This window comes from Notamacropus eugenii, chromosome 4, assembly GCF_028372415.1.
Source record: "Notamacropus eugenii isolate mMacEug1 chromosome 4, mMacEug1.pri_v2, whole genome shotgun sequence".
Taxonomy (NCBI): domain Eukaryota; kingdom Metazoa; phylum Chordata; class Mammalia; order Diprotodontia; family Macropodidae; genus Notamacropus; species Notamacropus eugenii.
The window spans coordinates 98,274,783-98,294,249 of NC_092875.1; the positions used below are offsets into that span (position 1 = coordinate 98,274,783).

Consider the following 19,467-nt stretch of genomic DNA (forward strand, 5'->3'; position numbering starts at 1 on the left):
TTCTCTGATTCCAAATCTAGCTCTCTTTTGACCGTGCAATTTTGATGTTTAGTACAAACACATAGCTGTGATATACAATATGACATTATAAATTAATATGACAAAATAAATTAAACAATGCTAATTGGCATTAAGCCTTACAGTAACACAAGATAGGTGCTATATTGCACCACTTTTCAAATGAGAAAATTGAAGCTGAAAAAAGATGAGTGACCTATTTAAGATCAGTGTCTTAGGATACAAACCTATCTCCTCGTTTTTCGAAACCCAATGCTTCATTCACTGCATCACAAGAGATGCAACCAAAGTGTTTTGTGGACAGATTGTACCATAAATTTACAAGAATTGATATGCCTAGCCTGGTTGACTATGTGACCTTTGGGTTAATAATTCTTCCGTTTGCTTCTGTCCTTCTTCAGATGTGCTGTGTCCCAGTGTACGCGTGGAAGGAGATCGCTTTAAGCACACCAGTGGAGGAGCCAATGAAATCACAGGTATGGGAGAAACTGTATGGTAATTTAAATCTGATCCTGGAAAAGGTAACCAACTGTCATCTACTCTGCTCTGGGGAGCTCTCCCATTTTGCAGTCTACCTCTCCCAAAGCCAGCAGGGAGTTTATGTCCCTTTTCTTGGAGTTCTGTGTTAAGTCCTTTTCTCTTCACATATCTCAAACATTCACCTTTCAAAGGACTCTCTGAGGTTCAGAATTTTGTACTGTATGATTCTGTAATTAAGTAAAATGTATCTCTGGGATTCCCACAAGATGAGTTTCCTTTTACAGAACAGATATACCCTTTGGAAAGATGTCTGCAGATAGATTTTCTTTTCTTTTCTAACAGAAATCCTTCCCCCCCCCCCCAGTAACATATCTTAATTTGAAAGCTGCTGAATCTTCATTTCTAATTGATCTAATTCAATGAGCAGAAACTCCTAATACTTTACTTCTTAGTGTCTCTATTTTCTAGCCTCCTAGTTCAGCAGATAATCACTTGTAAAGAAACATTTGCTTTCACCAAAGAGCTGCTATTTATAGGAAATGGTGAATATTTTTGTAAATTGATGTAGGGTATAATTACTCATTTCAGTGCCTTGTGCATATTTTATAATTACTTCTAAGTAATGCAAGGTATCATGACTTCCAAGATTTTAAGAATTCATAGTTCCGTCAGTTTGGATTTGCTCTCAGTCATCACAGATCCTAACAATTCCATCCCTCACCCCCACCCATCAGAAGAGATAGACTGCATAAGTTGCTACGCCTGCAAAATTCATCTCCTGGTGGCCAAACATCTGAGGATAACCTTGTCTCCATTTAACTAGGTTATTCCTTAGATGAAAGGCATCAAGTAAATCAATAGGACTGGGTCACCTCTCCCTGGAAGCTAATCAGGAGATTTTTCTATGAAGAAAATTATATTGGAGAAACAGAAGGGGAAAATTATAAATTTTATGTGTGTGTATGTATGAATTCATACATACACACATTTAACTATATATCATTTAATTTAAAGTTGTATCTATGTGTATACATGTATATATACATGCATAGCATATATGTATGTGTATGTACACGGTATATTTTTTTAATATTTTAAACTATGCAGGGATTAAGTTATTTGACTGGTTTATTTCATTATAGAGAATAGTAAAGAGGAGTCCTTTTTTTAAGGAGCTACCTGGTTCCTTCAGATCAAAAGCTAATCACACCTGAAAATGAAAGGAGAGTCTGGACATTTGTTTTCATCTTTTATTTCACAGAATCACAGAATGTGAGAGCAGTTAGAGGAGAGGGAGGACCTCAAAGGTCATCTAACCCAACCTGAGCCTGGCTAGCAATTTACTCTGCAACAACCCCAACAAGCGATTGCCCCACATCTACCTGAAGGCCTCCATGATCTCTCAAGCATGACATTTTCACTCATGGATAGCACTGAGCATTAGGAAGCCTTTCCCCGCAGCAAACCTAAATCAATGCCTCTGTAAGAGCCTCTGTGGAAGAATAAAAGAATGATAGGGACTAGAAAATAGTAGAAAGAGGGAAGAGAGTTACACAAAATTAGAAACTGAGTCACACAAGATTAGAAGGAGGTCAAAGTACTGCAGAATGTAGTGTTGGAGGGAGTGCTCAATAGGGAGGAGATCATAGCTAGAGAGATATAATGAAATTATTAGAATCTATAAAGGAAGAAAGGTAACATGCATAATGATGAAGAGCCAGACTCAATGCTAGGAAGGCTTGAATTTATCTCCTACTTTTCACACATACTGGCTGTGTTACTCTGAGAAGTTCCCATAGCCTCTCAGTACGCTAGGTAGCCCTCTACGACAATATATTACAGAGAAAGTGCTTACCTGAACTGGCAGAGAGAATTTCCTCATTGGTAGGTGTCTGTATTAATGAATTCACAGATCTAGATTTTTACGCCTTATCTATGCTTAAAATGCCCAGCACCTTCTTCAAGGTCCTCTACCACCCTGCCATTCTCTAGATAAGCTCCTATTTGTCAATGTCCTTCCAAAAATATGCTTCTTAAAACTAAACACAAATACAAATAAACATCAAAGAACTCATGACATAATGACCAGTCATTCAATGAGGTTAGATATGAGTGGCATTAAGGGAATCCCTCATTCAAGATATTCAACCCCTCTCAAAGCAACCTAATTTACATTACACTTTTTGAAATCTTATCTGTTATTTCTGAGAACATGCTGTCTATTCATGCCTCCCCTTTGTGAAATTGATTTTTTGAACCCAAATGTAAGGCTTTTACATTTAATCCCCATTGAATTTCATCTTCTTGACTTGGGACTAACGTTTTCGCTTGTTGAGATCCTTTTAGATCTAGATTCCATTGTCTAAAATATTAGCTATACTTTCCTGGTTTTGTGTTATCTGCAAATTGTTTTAAGTGTGACGTCTATGGCTTTATTCAAGTTCCTGATAAAAAAAGTTTAAAATAACATAGGGACAAGTATGTATCTTTGTTACCTTTGACTAAAGGGCTCTTTTCAGTTTCACACTCTACCATGAATGGCTTACTCTTTGGGTCTGGTCATTTAAACAGTTCAAAATACACTTAATTGTAATAGCATTTAACCCACATCTTTTTTCACAAGTATAATGTGAGAGATTTTGTTAAATACTTTTCTAAAATCTAAAATTTACCCTATACCATTCCTTTGATTTATCTGTCTAATAACCCTGTCCAAAAAAAAGAAAGAAAGAGAGAAGGAAGGAAGAAAAGAAAGAGAAGGAAGGAAGAAAGGAAAGAGAGAAAGAGAGACAGAAAGAAAGAGAGAAAGAAAGGAAGGAAGGAAGGAAGAAAAAACAAAAGAAGTCTGGTATTGTTTCATGACCTGTTCTTGAGGAAACTATGCTACCTTTATGTGATAACTACTTCTAGTCCCTGGTCTCAACTTCCCACCCCACTCATAACTAATAATAACACTTTAGGAAATATAATGTCTTTAGGAATTTAGGAATAGAAATAAGTCACCAAGAAAATTCCCTGGGCCAGAATTTAGGAGGCCTCAGTTCCCATATTTACTCTGCCACTCTGTGTCTTCTCTGTATCCTTAAGCAAATCACTTCCTCTCTTTGGGTGAGTTTATAAAATGAAAAATATGAAGCATCACGTAATCTGCACAACCAGAGGAGGTATGTGTTCTAAGGTCTCTTCCAACTCTAAACATTCAATATCCTAACGTAAACTTCAGAGATTTCTTCCAGGTCTCTAAACTCCCTTCTAGCGCTAATATTCTATATGTGTATATATCTATATCTATATATACACACATATATGTATATATCTACATATACATATATATTAGAATATAATTATATTCTAATGTTTTATGTCCGAAGTTGAAAGATTCCATGTTCTATGCTGTAGGGACTCTACTAGCTCTAATATCCATTGTGCTAAAATTTTATGTCCTAAATTTAAACATTGCATGTTATAATGTTTCATGAACTAAGATTTCTTCTAGTTAGCTAGGAGCTAAAGATTCTGTTCCAGGTGTGACTTGGCTTGGACTCTGCCCCTGAGCCCAGTATCTCTTGCTCCAGGACTAGTGGTACCAGGCAGCCTCGGCAGTTACTATACAGTTTGTTGTCTCCCCAGAACACCATCAAGCAACAGTTTGATAGAAGTGCATAAATAGACCAAAATAACAAAACTCCAAGGGACTTGGAGATAGGAATCCTTCATTATTTGTAGCCTGGGCAAGGATGTATATGCCTTGAAGCACAGATATTCTGTCTTACCAGAAAACCCAGAGACTTATAATGACAGGCTCCATCTTCTCTGATTAGCAGGAATCTCTGTCATCCTGTGGTTAGCTGAATGGTGTCTGGCATGGAGCTAGCTCCCTGAGATTCACTAACTAATTATGCTATTTTGCAAACTATTTATATGCTATGCCAGAGCACTGAGACAGTGACAACTGATGGGAGACAAGGGTAATTGGTGAGTTTAATAAGGTTTGAACCTAGCTAGATTGTGAGGCTACAGTGTAGTTGAGTACAGAAGACATCTTTGGAGTTAAGATCTGAATTTGAATCTCAGGACTGTGTTACCTTGGGTAAGAGATTTTATCTTTGGGGTCTTCAGTTTCTTCATGCAAATGAGGTTATTATATTTTTGCAACTGGTAGGAAATTATGAGGTGATTTCTCTAGGGTCCCTTTAAAGAAGGGATCTGGGAGGAACTGTCCACTGTCCATATTCCACTTTCTCTAACCAGAGGAGGTGTGTGTGTTCATCCTTCGTTGCTGAAGAAGACCATGCCATCAGAGAAATAATGACATGACTTGCACTTGACTTTGTTTTGAGTGAGGGAGGGCTGTGCAGGTCACCAGCCTCACTTCTCCTCCAGAGCCATCTGAATCTAGGGACCAGATATTCATCAGGATAACTAGAGATGACCCAGGATGAGGCAATTGGGGTTAAGTGACTTGCCCAAGGTCACACAGCTAGTAAGTGTGTCAAGTGTCTGAGGTGAGATTTGAACTCAGATTTGAACTCAGATCCTCCTGACTCTTGCACTGGTGCTCTGTCAACTGCACCATATAGCTGCCCAACCAGAGGAGGCAGAGAGGGAGACAAGGAGTAGGGGGTACTGAGGTGGTATAAGAATCAAGGTTGATGAGATCTTAGAGGATTGAGATTCTAGAAGGAATGATGATGAAGTCCAGGAGGGTAGCTGGTAGGAAAGTTATGAGATGGCTCTCCTAGACCCCTTCTTCAAGTGGAGGATCTGGGAGTAGCTTTCTACAATCCACCTTCCACCTTCTTCAACCAGAGGCAAAGATTTGAACTAGGTTCTTTCTGACTCCAAATTTAAAACTCTATCTACTATGCTATTTCTCTACTATTGTTTTGGAACATTTTTTTAAATGTGGTTATTGATAGCTTGGGTTTCTTCCTTTTAAAAGTGCCTTTGGTGATTTATCTTTTGATCATTTATTTACTGGGGAATTATTCTTATAAATTTAAATCAGTTTCTTAAACATTTTGGATAGGACACTTTTTCCAGAGAAATTTGCTACAAATACTTTCCCCAATTACCTATTTTCATCCAAATTTTGGCAGCATTTGGTTGTATATATGCAAAAACTTTAAAAACAATTTAGGTGATCAAGTGTTGATGTTGTCAATCATGGTCCCTATCCTTTGTTTGAACAACTTTTCCCCTGTCCATATGTCTGAAAGATAATTTCTTCTTTGCCCCTCAAATTTGTTTATAATATCACTTTATATTTAAGTTACTATTTTTGGAGTTTATCTTGGTATGTGGTGTGAGATGTTGGTCTGTGCTTCCTTTCTGCCAGATCGTGCTACAGTTTTCCCTGTAATCTTTCTTGAAGAGTGTCCTCACAGTTGGAGCCTTAGAAGTATAACTAACACAAGCTTACTGTTCGCTTTGGTACGTTGTGTACTGAATCTTTTCCCCCGATTGAGTCTTTTGGACAGTATCAAATAGTTTTGATGATTATTTGATGATTATTATTTATCATTATTTGATGATTGTTATTATTTTGAATTCTGGTACTGCTAGGTGCCAACCTTTTCTGCTTCCCCCACCCAGTTCCCTTAATATAGTTAGCTTTCTATCCCTCCAGATGGTCATTATTATTTTTTCTAGTTCTATTCAATAATCCTCTGGTAATTTGATTGGCATTCTCTCTGTCTTTTCAATTTTTTTTTTTGCATCTCTCCCCATGCCATACACTATCCTTCAGCCACATTGGAGTACTCTCTTACCCTGTATACATCCCACGGTTGTTGGTTTTTTGTTGGTTTGTTTTAATTTTATCCATGCTCTTCCTTAGTTCCCTAATATTCTTTCCAACTCAGTTTTTACTTACCAAAATGTGTTCCAGTCTTTCCCTACTGAGGACTTTGCCTACTTGGGGATTGTAATCAGAGGTCATAAATTCAAACCCCAACTATGACATGTATTAGTTGAATGACCTTAGACAAGTCACCTAATTTTTCTGAGCCTAACTTTCCTCACCTTTAAAATGAGGGATGGACAACTAATATCCAATTCTGAATGTATAATTCCTTGATCTTTGTGTACTCCTTAGCTTCCATGCCTGGACTACCTATTTTGTATGTTGTTGTTCAGACATTCAGTTGTGTTCAACTCTTTGTGAGCCCATGGATCCCATAGTATGTCAGGCTCTTCTATCCTCCATTATCAAAAGGGGTCAGTAAATGTCTGTTGATTGATTTTAATTAGATTCAGACATTTTGAAGAGAGAGAGAGCATGTACATTACAGTTCAAGGCACAGAGTCAGCAAGGCCTGGGTTGAAATCCTACTTCAGACATTTACTGTCTGTATGAACCTCGCAAGTCACTTCACCCTTATGGACCTCAGTTTCCTCATCTGTAAAATGAGGGGCTTCACCTCAGTGGTCTGTAAGGTCCTTTCTAGTTCTAGGTCTATGATTCTACCTGATTTTATTAATGGCTTCCAGCAATTAACATATTAATAGAGACTAATTTTTTTCTGAATGTCACAATCTCAGCTATTATGTACTCTCCAGGAAAGTGACTCTTAGGCATTTAGGTAAGCTTCTTGGTGAGAGGAGAAGAAGGAGTAATTTAGAACTGGATGTCTCTTCCATAAGCAGTTCCGACTTAACATATCTCAAACCAAACTCATCATCCTTTCCCCAGCACCACCGCCTTACCAATTTCCTCATTACTATTGAAGGTACTATCATCTTCTCACCCCCTCAACTTCCTCCTTGGTTCCTCACTTTCACTCTATATATCCAATCTTTTGCCATACCATCATTTCCACACCATCGTTCACATTTATTGACTTTTTTCTATCTAAACACACACCAGTCTAATCCAGTACTTATCACCTCTGGCCTAGATTATGGCAGTAGCCTAATTTTCCCTGCCTTCTGTATCCCTTCGTTCTAATCTGTTCTTTATACAGCTGTCAAAGTGATTTTCCTAAAGTGTAGATGTTGTCCCCAGTCCAGTAACACCCAGTGGCTTCCTTTTACCTCCAGGATTAAATATATAGTCCTTTGGCATTCAGGTCTCTTTAAAAACTATTTCCCACACATGACACTCTATCTTCCATTTCCTGGCTTTGCACTGTTTGTGTTCCATTCCTGGAATGTTTTCCCTCCTCATTTTTGCCTCTTGACATCATTGTTTTATTTCAAGACATTGCCAAAGGCTGCCTTCTCAGTAATCCAAGTCACCTGAGTTTTCCCGTCAACATGACTTTCCTTCTAATGTACCCTGTATGGACTTACTTATTCACATGTTGTCTCCTCATTTGTATGAAGGCTCCTTAAGATCAGGTGCTTTTTGTATGTTTTTATCATTATTTGTATGTTCAGTGCTCAGCACAATTCCTGGCACAAAGTAAGTGCTTATTAAATGTTTGTTGACCGATTAAATGTTCTGGGTTATGTTCCAGATTCTTTTACTTTCTTAACATCAGGTTCCTATTTCTAAAATGGGAGGGAGATATTAGATTAAGTGATATTTTTCCAATCACCGCATTCACTGAAAAGTAAGTTCATCAAAGAAGTCAGGGTCAGTTTCAAGGTTAGTTATTTTCATTTTTTTGTCTTTGTGTCTCAGTACTTTGCCCATTGTTGGGATTTAATAAATGCAAGTCAAATTTAATTGAATTTTTCCAGTCTAATATTCTCTGGTTCAAATGATTCTTAGCCTTTCCTCTGAGATTATCTTTAATAACCTGTGTGTGTATGTATCTTTTCTATACTTATTTATATATTGCCTTTCCTATTAGAATCTGACCTCCTTGAGAGTTGAGACTTTTTTTTCTTACTTTGTATTTAAGTTCCTAGCAAGGTACATAGCACATAGGAAATGATTAATAACTGTTTCTTGACTAAAAGATTAATATATGATATGTATGGCAGCTAGGTGTCATCGTGGACAAGAGCACTGGATGTAGAGTCAAGAAAACCTGAATACAAATTCTGCCTCAGAAACTGACTTAGCTACATGATCCTGGGCAAGTCCCTTAAGTTGACTGTCTCAGTTTCTCCACCTGTAAAGTGGGGATAAGAACAGTGTTGACCTCACAGAAATATTGGGAGGATCTAATGAAATAGCATATACAGAGTACTTTGCAAATCTAAAAGCAACATATAAATTCTCCGTATTATTATTATTTTTTATTGTTGTTGTTTAGTGGTTTTCAGACTCTCTATGACTCCATTTGGCGTAGTTTGCCATGTCCTTCTTTCTCCAGCTTATTTTTTAGATGGTCAAACTGAGATGGACAGGACTAAGTGACTTGACTAGAAAGTAAAGGTCATATTTGAAGTCCAGTCTTCCTGAATCCATCCACTTTGTTCTATCTACCCTATCACCTAGCTCCCATTTCATTATTGCTTTGTATATATTCATATGAATGTGGTTTGCTTTTGGCTCCACTCTCTCAGGACCAAGGCCATCCTTTCCTCTCTGGGCTTTCCTTTCTCTGTCATTGGCTTGAGCTTCCATGCACTGTGTTCCCCACCTTTTTAACGGTCCAGTGACTAACATGTCAGTTACATTTAATCACTTACCACTGGTAGCTTTTAAGAGAATATTTTCTTCACGTGTATTGCAAGAACAAAGCAGAGCCATTGCCTTCAAGTCCTCAGGAGTAAAATTAGCCCTTCTCAATTACGGGGTAGGCCAGTGAAGAAAGCTCCCATTTTTTCTAGTTCTCGTAGCTCTCTCAGATGTCGCTCCGTAGGATGACATCATCTTAGCAAACTGATGGGGTCTGCACATAGATTCCCATGACACATATATTTGGGCAGTTGGTGGCATAGTGGAGAATGCTGAACTTTGAGTCAAGAAATGCAGAGTTCTCATCCTGCCCTAGATATTTACTGGTTTTGTGGCCTGGTGAGCAACCTCCCCTCTAGAGACTGTTTATTATAAAATAAGGATAAAGAGTTACCTTACTGGGTTGTTGTGAGCCTCAGATAAGATTTTACAAATATGTATGTGTGTGTATGGATGTGAGTATATGTGCATACACACATGCATATGTATATATAAAAAGTCTTATTTGTGTATGCACACATACAGATTCACTCAAACCCTAAAGTGCTATAAAATAGTAGCTATTATTAATGCCATTCTTGTGGTTATCATTATTATAGTATCTTGTCTAGAATTCAAGCTCCCTGAGGACAGGGACTGTTTGATTTTGTCTTTGTGTCCCCAGAACAAAGCACAGTGCCAGACACATAGGTGCCTATACTCATTGATCTATGCCAGGGAAAACAGACCTGAGGAGGAGGATTTAGGATTTTCAAAAACAAATGTCATCCATTCTCCCTTTCTGCCTCAGGCTAGTCCTGAGGCAAAGCCTGTACCTTGAATCGTAACAAAACAGTCTTCCCCTAAAAGTTTATGTGCTATACTTTTTTCTTTCAAAGCTGATTTTACATCTATTATCTCATTTCATCCCCACTACCACTCTGGAACATGGGTTAAGACAATTATAAAACTCTAAACTCCCTACTGGGAGTAACTGGGAGTACATTGCAACTGGATTTGCAGACAATCTACTTTAATAATCTAATTTATATAAGAACAGAATGGTCTGTCTCTGGAGGGGGAAGTCTACATCACTGAAAATCCTCAGGCAGAGACAAGAACAGCGCTAGAGAATCTGTCTGGGAGGGAATTCTTTCATTAGTTTGATAGTTCCAGGTTGACTTAAGTAACTTGTGATTCCTTCCTTAGTCATCCCTTATAAGTCACATAACAGTCATGGACCTCAGTTTTCCTATCTGTAAATGCAAGGGTTGTACTACCTGACTTCTAAGATCCCTTTCAACTTCCATTGTATGATCCTGATTTAGGTTCCAATTCTGAATCTTATGATCCTAATTTTGCTAAAGTTTGTTACATCCCAAGAGTGTGACTTTTTTTTGCTTTTTACCTGGCCCTCCCCTCCTGCATGCTTATCTTGCCTCCTAGGATTGACGCTACATTGAGTCCAACTGGATGATTACTGAGTCCTCACCACAACTTCAATATTATGTGCCAACCGTGATGACAAATTCCGGTTTGACCTGCTTCACACACACACACACATACACACACACACACACACACACACACACGCACATTTTCTTATCCTGAGCATTTAGCAGTATCTTGTACATAATACTGTGTACATGATATCTGTCCTATCTATCTTTTCCTTATGAGACAGCTACATGATGCAGTGAACAGAGCACTGGACTTGGAGTCAAGACGATTTGAGGCAGGCAAGTCATAAATATTTATTAAGGCTTCACTGTTTGCCAGGCCCTTGTTAAGTTCTAGGGGTGTAAATGAAAGCAAAAAACAAAGACAATGCCTGCCCTCAAGAAACTTTAATTTGAATTGGTGAAGAAGACACATAACTAAAAGAAGTTGAGGGGATCCTCCTCACCTGTCCCCAAAATGGAGGCCCCAAGTCAAACTCACCAAATGAAGGCCCAGTGTGGTGATGGGGTATTTTAGGGTGAGAAGTTAACTGAGTCTAGATGGTAAAGTCTGCATTGTCAGAAGCACAGCTGGGTAAGTGGTCAAGCCAGGGCTAGAAATCTCTTCGATCTTTGTTCAGAATTTTTTCTACCATAGGATATAATGATCTCTGAAGCACTAAAAATGATTATCACACTGAAGACATTGGAGAGATACATAGAGGATGCAAGCAAGATGAAACATACCGTTGTGGATCTCTGAAGAACAAGAATGAATGATGTCATCAAAGAATTTTGTGACAGAAAGAGAAAATGAGCTGGGGGTAGAGCTGGGGTGAAGGTTGGCAGGTGGACAGTCAGATTGTTCCATTGGAGCCCTCTCAATGGATGAACCCTCTGTGGAAAATTAACAGAAATACATAAGCAAGAACAGTCTAGGATGAACAGGCATGCCTGAGTTTTCATCTGCATGTTCAAAAGGAACTTCTAAATCTATGAGATCACACATATATTTGAGCATTTGAGAGTTTCATCTATCACAACACTCCATATATCTTCTCTCACTTGCGACTTCAGTTGAGTTTTTATTTTTGACCTCTATTGATATTGTCACAAAGACACTCAAGGAAAATAGCCTGACAACTATTTTTAGCACATATACACAAATAGACTGCAGAGCAGGCAGCTCTGCTTGCTGACATCACTGATAACTTTTGGAGGTAAAGAATCTACCAGCTAAATCTATCAGTTTAGTAAGCTATCATAAAAGGAAATGGAGTTAACCTGACTTGGCCTGCTCATAGTGATGCCATTTTGTTTCTTTCTGACTATTGCTCCCTTTTCTAAATGTTTAGCCATCTGTTGACAATTTAATCTAGACCTTCCTCAGAATTTTGAGTGAAGTTCACTGGCTAATAGTTTTTCTGTTCTGTTGTCTCCCCGTCCCTCCCACCCCCACATTCAGATCACATTTTCTTTGGTTTGTTTCATGAACATTCAACAATCATTTTCATAAGTTCTTGGAAGGTGAAGACTCACATAGGGGAAGCGCCCATACAAGCTATTAAGTGATAAGACCTGTCATCAAACCCACATGGTGTGGGGCAGGGAAAAGAACACTCTATTTGGAGTCAGAGGATGGAGTGTGGATCCCATATCTGTTATCTATTACTTGTGTGAATGTGGGCAAATAATTTAACCTCTATAAAATGATGTTGGATTTTATGATCCCTATGGTCACTTCCAGGTCTGATTCTGAATCTGTGATCTTATGACTTAAAGTTTAGTGTGGCTTTCCCCAAACCTTGCACCTTGCTTCTCATCCACACCCCTTTACTGAAAGGTTTTTAAAGCACTAAGGCCATCATAGTTCTCATTCTCTCTGTCTCTCTCTGTCTCTGTGTCTCTCTCACTCTTTCTGTGTTTCTGTCTCTCTCTCTGACTCTCTCTCTTCTCTCTGTTTCTCTCTGTCTTTGTCTCTCTCTGTCTCTCTCCCTCCCCCTCCCCAATTTCACTGAGTTCTGACCCTTGTGTTCTAGTGACCTATGGGCTCTCTGGGAAGTAATGACTCTTCACAGACACAAGTCCCACACTGGAAAGTCATTAACCCACTGGGACTGACAGCTTGTTTAGGCTGGCCAACCTTAGAGTCTGGATGGGGAATTTTGATGATATTGTTTTACTCAAGGGGAATAAAAAGCTCTGAGAGGAAGAAGGGTAGAGGCTCATAATTTAGTTTCATGAATTGGGAGAAAAAAGTTCTTATGGTAAGAAATAATCGTAGAAGACTGGTCATCCAAGGTTTTTGGAGTATATTTTTTTGTAAAAACACATTTTTCTATTATGACAATAAATGGCATTGCATTTGAGCCATTTCTCTGCTTACAAGAGTGACAACATAACCAGGAATAATTTCTACCATATCACAAGGAAACCTCCAAGCAGATGTTTTTAAAGTTTCTTAACAAACACATTTAGCTCATGAGTTGCCACAGCAAGAAAAAAAAAAAATCATATCCTGCTGCTGATGAACCTCTCTGCTGTACTTAAATTAGCCTTCAGACATTAGGGTGGAGTCTTTCCATTGACCTAGCAGCCTTTACATTCCATTGGCATAAACTTCTTGAGTCCAAGGTTGCTTTTACACCCTAATGAAGCTTTAGGATTTTGTGGAATTGCTGCATCCCAGTAAGCTATTATCCACAAGATTTCTGTTTGGCCCCAAAGGGCAGAACTAGAAGCGGTGGGTAAGAATAATAACTGCACAGCACTCTTTGGTTATCATCTCATTCCATTCTCACAACAACCCCGTGAGAAAGGCACTAGTAGCGTCATTTTCACTTTACAGGTAAGAAGAAGGGGAGTAGAGAAGTTGACCAGATTTTCTTTTTATTTTCTTCTTGTATTAATTGTTGTTGCAATTCATTTGTTTGTTCACTCAACATTTATTTATTTGTATTTCTACAACTACCCACTAATTCACAGATTCTGAATCAGTGGTAGATACCATCTAAGATTCATTCCAGTTGACTGTCAGGAGTTGGTGGTATTTAAATTGAGTATATAAAATAGTGGACTTAAATCTCACCTCCAACACTGATTAGGTTAATAATTATGGGCACTAACAAGTTGATTTTTTTCTCATCTGTAAAATGGAGATTATGATAATCATTAAAACAAAGTGGAGGCCAAGGACACCTCAGAGATAGATCTTAGAACCTTACCCACTTTATAACAAGTAAGTATAGTCCAACAAAACAAATGAATATATTGTCCACTTCTGAAAATATGTTTAAACGACTTTTCATAGTCAGACATCTAATTAGCATCAAAGGTGAGATCTGAATTCATGTCCTCTCTTCTTAAGCTCAATGATCTTCTCACTTAAGGGAACTGAAGGGGGAAGCAGATTTTGGCTCAATATAAGGAAGACCTTCCTCACCATTAGAACTTTTGAACAACTAACTAGGCTGCCTGATTGGGGAGTGATTTTCCTCTCTTTACACAGGCAACTAAGAGGTACAGTAGATAGAGTGCTGGCCCCAGGATTAGGAAGGACTTGAGTTCAGTTCTGGCCTCTGGCACTGATTAGCTGTGTGACTCTGGGCAAGTCACTTAACCTCATCTGTAAAATGATCTGGAGGAAATGGCAAACCACTCCAGTCTCTTTGTCAAGAAAATCCCAAATGGAATCATGAAGAGTCAGATATGATTAATTGACTAAAGAACAATAACAGTTCCTCTCCTTGGATCATTTCAAGCAACACATGGATGACCATTTATCTGGTACATTTTGAACTAAATGACATCTGAAATCCATCTCTGCAGTCTTTTATTCCCTATCTTGTTTTAAAAAATGTCGTTAACCTCACTTTACAAATTAGTAATCATGAGGTTAAACATCTTACCATAGAATCTTAGATTTATACCTGGGAGGGATCTTTAATCTGCTTCTTTTATTTTTTTAAATGAGGAAACTGAGGCCAAGATATGTTATGTCACTGATCTTTAATTTTATTTAGGTTTTTTTTCAGTTGTATTTTCAACTCTCTTTGGCTACATTTAGGGGTTTCTTGTCAAAGATGCTGGAGTCGTTTACCATTTCCTTTCCCAGATAATTTTACAGATGAGGAAATTGAGGCAAATGAGGTTAAGTGACTCTGCCAGGGTCACACAGCTAAGAAGTGTCTGAGACCAGATTTGAACTGAGGAAGATTGTCTTCCTGACTCCAGGCTCTGCATTCTGTCCACTGAGCCACATAAGCTAAACTTGCCCCTGATTATATCCTATTAAGTGTCGGAGAAGGAATTAGAATTCCAGTGTACCTGACTCTAAGCCCATCAATCTATTTACTATACCAAGAAGCTTCTCTGCTAAGTTGGGAAGGTAGGAGTTAAGCCCATTATTTTGTATGCTCAATATGAAGACTTTTTCTACTATTGTTTACATACGATTTGTAAGCTCAGTGTAAATCTTCTGTTATCTAACTGAAAGGAATGTCATTGATCACAGATCTGCAATAGCATTAGCTCACATTTATATAGCTCTATAAGGTTTATAAAGCATTGTTTTCACCACTTATGGCATAGATATTTGAGTATTATTTTTACCACTTTAAAGATGAGAAAAAAATGAAGCTCAGAGGCTTTAAGACTCAGGGTTGGGGAACCTGTGGCCCTCTAGGTCCTCAAATGCAGTTCTTGGCAGTCAAAGATCTCTCAAGATCATCAGTTTGGGATTACAAATGCCTTATTACCATCCATATTTCTCATCAAGGTCTTTTTTTTTTTTTTTACACTACAGTCATATGCCATAATTCGTTTAGCCCAGTAATATAAGTGACTTTCTCAATGTCACGGGGTCACACAGGGTTAATCAACCTCCCTGGATCTCAATTTTCATAACAGTAAAATGAGGGGGCTGTATTAGATGGTTCCTGAAGTCTTTTCACCCTCCAGATCTATGACCCTGCCCCTCTTCAAAGGGGCTAGAACTCATGAGAAATTTGGGTGGTAATTAGGCATTTACAATGCCAGAGACTGAAGATCTTGGGAGATCTTTGACTGTCAAGGGCCTCACTTGAGGACCTAGAGGGCCACATGTGGTCTCAAGGCCACAGGTTCCCCACCCCATCATATGTCCAAGTTGTCTCTGCAAACATCCACTGAAACTAAGAATAAACTCTAGCTTTCCCTTGATAACAACCCAAATGTCCTTCCTATTACACATTGCCTCTTTAGGAAGGGGCCTTAGATGTGCAGTGTAATGATACCTGGATTTTAAGTAGGAGGATGTGAGTTCAAGTGCCCATGCTGCTGTTTGACTTCTCTGTTCCCTCGTTTTCTTTTCTGGGTAAATGAAGGGTCAGACTATATGTCTCAAGATTCTTCAGATTCTGTGTCATATATACAAGCTATATCTAAACCAAAATTTCTGATGAGGACATATTCTGCTTTGGGGAACTAATTGCTAATTTTTGTTTGTGTTTTCCCTGAATTCCTAGACTATCTGCTTCTCCACAGTTCCTCCCCATTGTCCCCACCCTGGGGGCCAAGCAGAAATGTTTCAAAAAGTACAGCCTTCTTATTTTAGAGTGGAGGAAACTGAGGCACAGAGAAGGGAAGAGCTGGTGGCTCTCCTGATTTTCCTACCAAGCAATCTTCCCTTTCCAACACAGTTGCCTCATAAATGGCCCAAAGGTGGTCAGTGGAGAGAGTGCTGGACTTAGAATCAGGAAGTCCTCAGTGTAAATGGTACTGTAGATATTTAGTACCTATGTGATCCTGGGTGAGTCATTTAACCTCTGCTTGCCTCAGTTTCTCCATATATAAAATGAGTTTAATAATAGTGGCTACCTTCTAGGGTTATTGTGGGGATCAAACATGATAACATATGCAAAGAAATTTGTAAATCTTGAAATTTAACACAAATGATGCCAGCTAATAAGTACAGAAAGACTGTCACAACCCTCATTTACAACACTAGATTTTTGATCTGCCCTATGGAGGAAACCCTCTCCTCTTTCCCATAAATCGAATAGGGAATGTTACTACTACTACCACTACCACTACCACTACCACTGCCACTACCACTACCACTACCACTACCACTATCACTACCACTACCACTACTACTACTACTTCTACTACCACTACCACTACCATTATTAACTTAATGGTTAAAATATATTCATGATTTTATGAATCCCCTTATAGCAGATGGAAGCAATTTCAGTGACATGTCACTGAATATTTCTGCTGCCTTCCTGTCTTGCCAGGTGTTTCATCTGTTGCCAGAGATTGACATCTGGCTACCTTCCCACAGTCCTTTAACTGGTCTTGCCTTTCTCCCTCTATTTAGGCAGAATGAATGATTCCTTTGAAGTCCAGGTGGTCCTGCAGCTTGTGCCCATCCATTTGAACATTCCAGAGTCCTTTGTCAGGACTCTCAGGATAATTAGCTGTTTGTAGGTAAAATCTTCATTGTATCCCATTGGATATGGGGAGGGAGAGGGGGGCAGGTTTCCTCTAGCAGACTGATCTGAAGTCTAGTGTCCCAAATGAGGGTTGTGATAGCGGTGCCTGGCTATCAGTGGGACTCAATCTAGTGTATCATATACATTTTTGTATGTCATATTATGGGAAAGGCTTTGATTAACTGAGGATTTTCCAGAGGACTAGTGACCATGCCATATAAGGATAGTGCGGTAAAGGAACTGAGGACTTAGGGCAGAGAAGACATAGTACCTGTCATCAAATATTTGAAGTGCCATTGTGTAGAAGGCTTAAGATTCATTAACATAGACCAAGAGTATAGAGCTAGAGGAAATGGGTAGACACTACTGAGAGACAGGTTTCAGAAAAATTTCTTTGTGATCTATCCAACAATGGACTAGGCTGCCATAGAGATGTTAAGCTCCTCGTGATCATAGTTCAAGCAGAGATTAGACAACAGATAGTTGGAGCTGCTATCAAGGACATTGATGTTTCAGGTAGAGGTTGCACAAAATAATAATAACAAATAATGATATAATAATAGCAACATGGTAGCTGGTAGCTTCAACTGTCAAGCAATGATGTAATGAATGTGTTACAACTAAGTGGTGCAAGGGAGAGTATAGGACTTAAGAATAGGAAGACTCGAGTTTAAATAGCTGTGTGTCTCTCAGAAAGGCATATAGTTTTTATTTGCTTCAGGTTCCTCACCTGTACAATGGGGATAATACTAACACCTTCCTCCGAGGGTTGTTGTGAGGATCAAATGAGATGTTTGTAAAAGGCTTTGCAAACTTTAAAGCTCTATAAGATGCTAACTACTTTACTAGAATGGGGGCAGCTAGGTGGCACAGTGGATAGAGCACTGCACTCATCTTTATGGGTTCAGATCTGACTTCAGACACTAACTGTGTGACCCTGGACTAGTCACTCAAACTTGTTTGCCTCAGTTTCCTCGTCTATAAAATGAACTGGAGAAGAAAATAACAAAGCACTCCAATATCTTTGCCAAGAAAAAACTAAAATATAGTTGCAAAGAGTTAAAACAACTGAACAACATTACTAGGATAACATCCTCAATGTCTACCTCTAAGTGGGAGAACTTGATTTTTCCTCTACTCAAGTTTTTTCCCCCATTCAATTTTAAGGTCTTTGGTCATGCCATGTTAATTCAATTCAATTAAACAAATATTGCTCAAATACCTACCATAGATAAGACAGTGTCTGGAACTTAGCATGCAAAGAACAATATGGCCCCTATTTTCAAGGATCTTATACTTTTCTAGGGGGCATACAATATATACAAAAAAATCAGTATAATTTAACACTGAGTGTGATGAGGGCAATGAAATAAGTCTGACAAAGTGCTCTAGAAAAAAGTTTCTGGAAGGATAAATCACTTGTACCTGTGATCGTGTAGTTCAGGAAGACTTCATAGAGAAGGAACTGAAGGGGGTTTCAACAGGATAAGAAGAGGGAAGAGAATGCATTCTTTGATTTTGGGGATGCCCTGTTTTAACTCATGGAGCTGAAAGGGGACAGAATAAGATCATTGAATAACTAATAATCAGATTTGGCCAAAAGAAAAACAAACAAACAAGCAAAGGAACAAAGACAATCCAACTAAAAGACTGTGTAAGGAAGGACAATCAGCAGATTTCCAAGGCAGTCTATTCTTCTGTACTTAAGTAATTAGAAGTATTGGAACTCAAGAATGTTTATGGGTAGGAAGTGTTAGAGGCATAAAATTCAAAGACTCCTTCATTTATTCATTGGCAACAATGGCCCCAAGGGAGGACGACAGATGAATGGACAGTTTTCTTTAAGAAAATGGGGATATTTAGCTGGAGAAAAGAAAGCAAAGAGTTTATTTTTTTTAAGCTACCTTTATGTAGTACGTTACTTTTACAAAAATACTTTATAAATGGGAAAACGTATATGAACTGATGCAAAATAAAGTAAAAAGAACCAGAAAAGCTATATGTGATCATGGCTTGAATTATCATCAGAATGGTTTAAAGTATTTAATCGATACACTTGTATTTTAAAAATTTCTGTCTTTTCCCATAATATCCTCTTCCCACCCCTTCTTTCTCCTCCCCCTCCCCCTGTTAGAGAGTCATCCAACATAACTAATATATTTTAAAAGAAAGGAAAAAAATATCAACAAGACTGATCAACACATCAAAAAAGTCTTAAAATGTGTACACTGAACTAAACCTGAGGACCTCCCACATCTAGACAGGAGTGGAGTAGGGATATCTTCCTAAATTTGCTCTCTCTAATTTTGTAACATTCCCTTTGGATTATTTGGTGATTATACTGTACATGTTCATTATTGTAGTCAGATATTGTTTTCTTATCTCTGCTTATTTTACTCTGCCTTAGTTCATGTAAATCTTTCCATGCTTTACCCTATCTGTCATATTTCTTGCAGCACAATAGTATTCCATTATATTCATGTACTACAATGAATTTAGA

General features: G+C 38.4%; 1 protein-coding gene across 1 annotated transcript in view; it reads left to right on the forward strand.

Annotated features, from left to right (window-relative positions):
- COL22A1 (collagen type XXII alpha 1 chain) overlaps window positions 1-19,467 on the forward strand; it is a 627,027-nt gene that overhangs the window by 130,725 nt on the left and 476,835 nt on the right. The window contains exon 4 of the mRNA XM_072602989.1: window positions 420-494. Coding sequence (XP_072459090.1) covers window positions 420-494 — 75 coding nt within the window. The remainder of the gene's footprint in view (window positions 1-419; window positions 495-19,467) is intronic.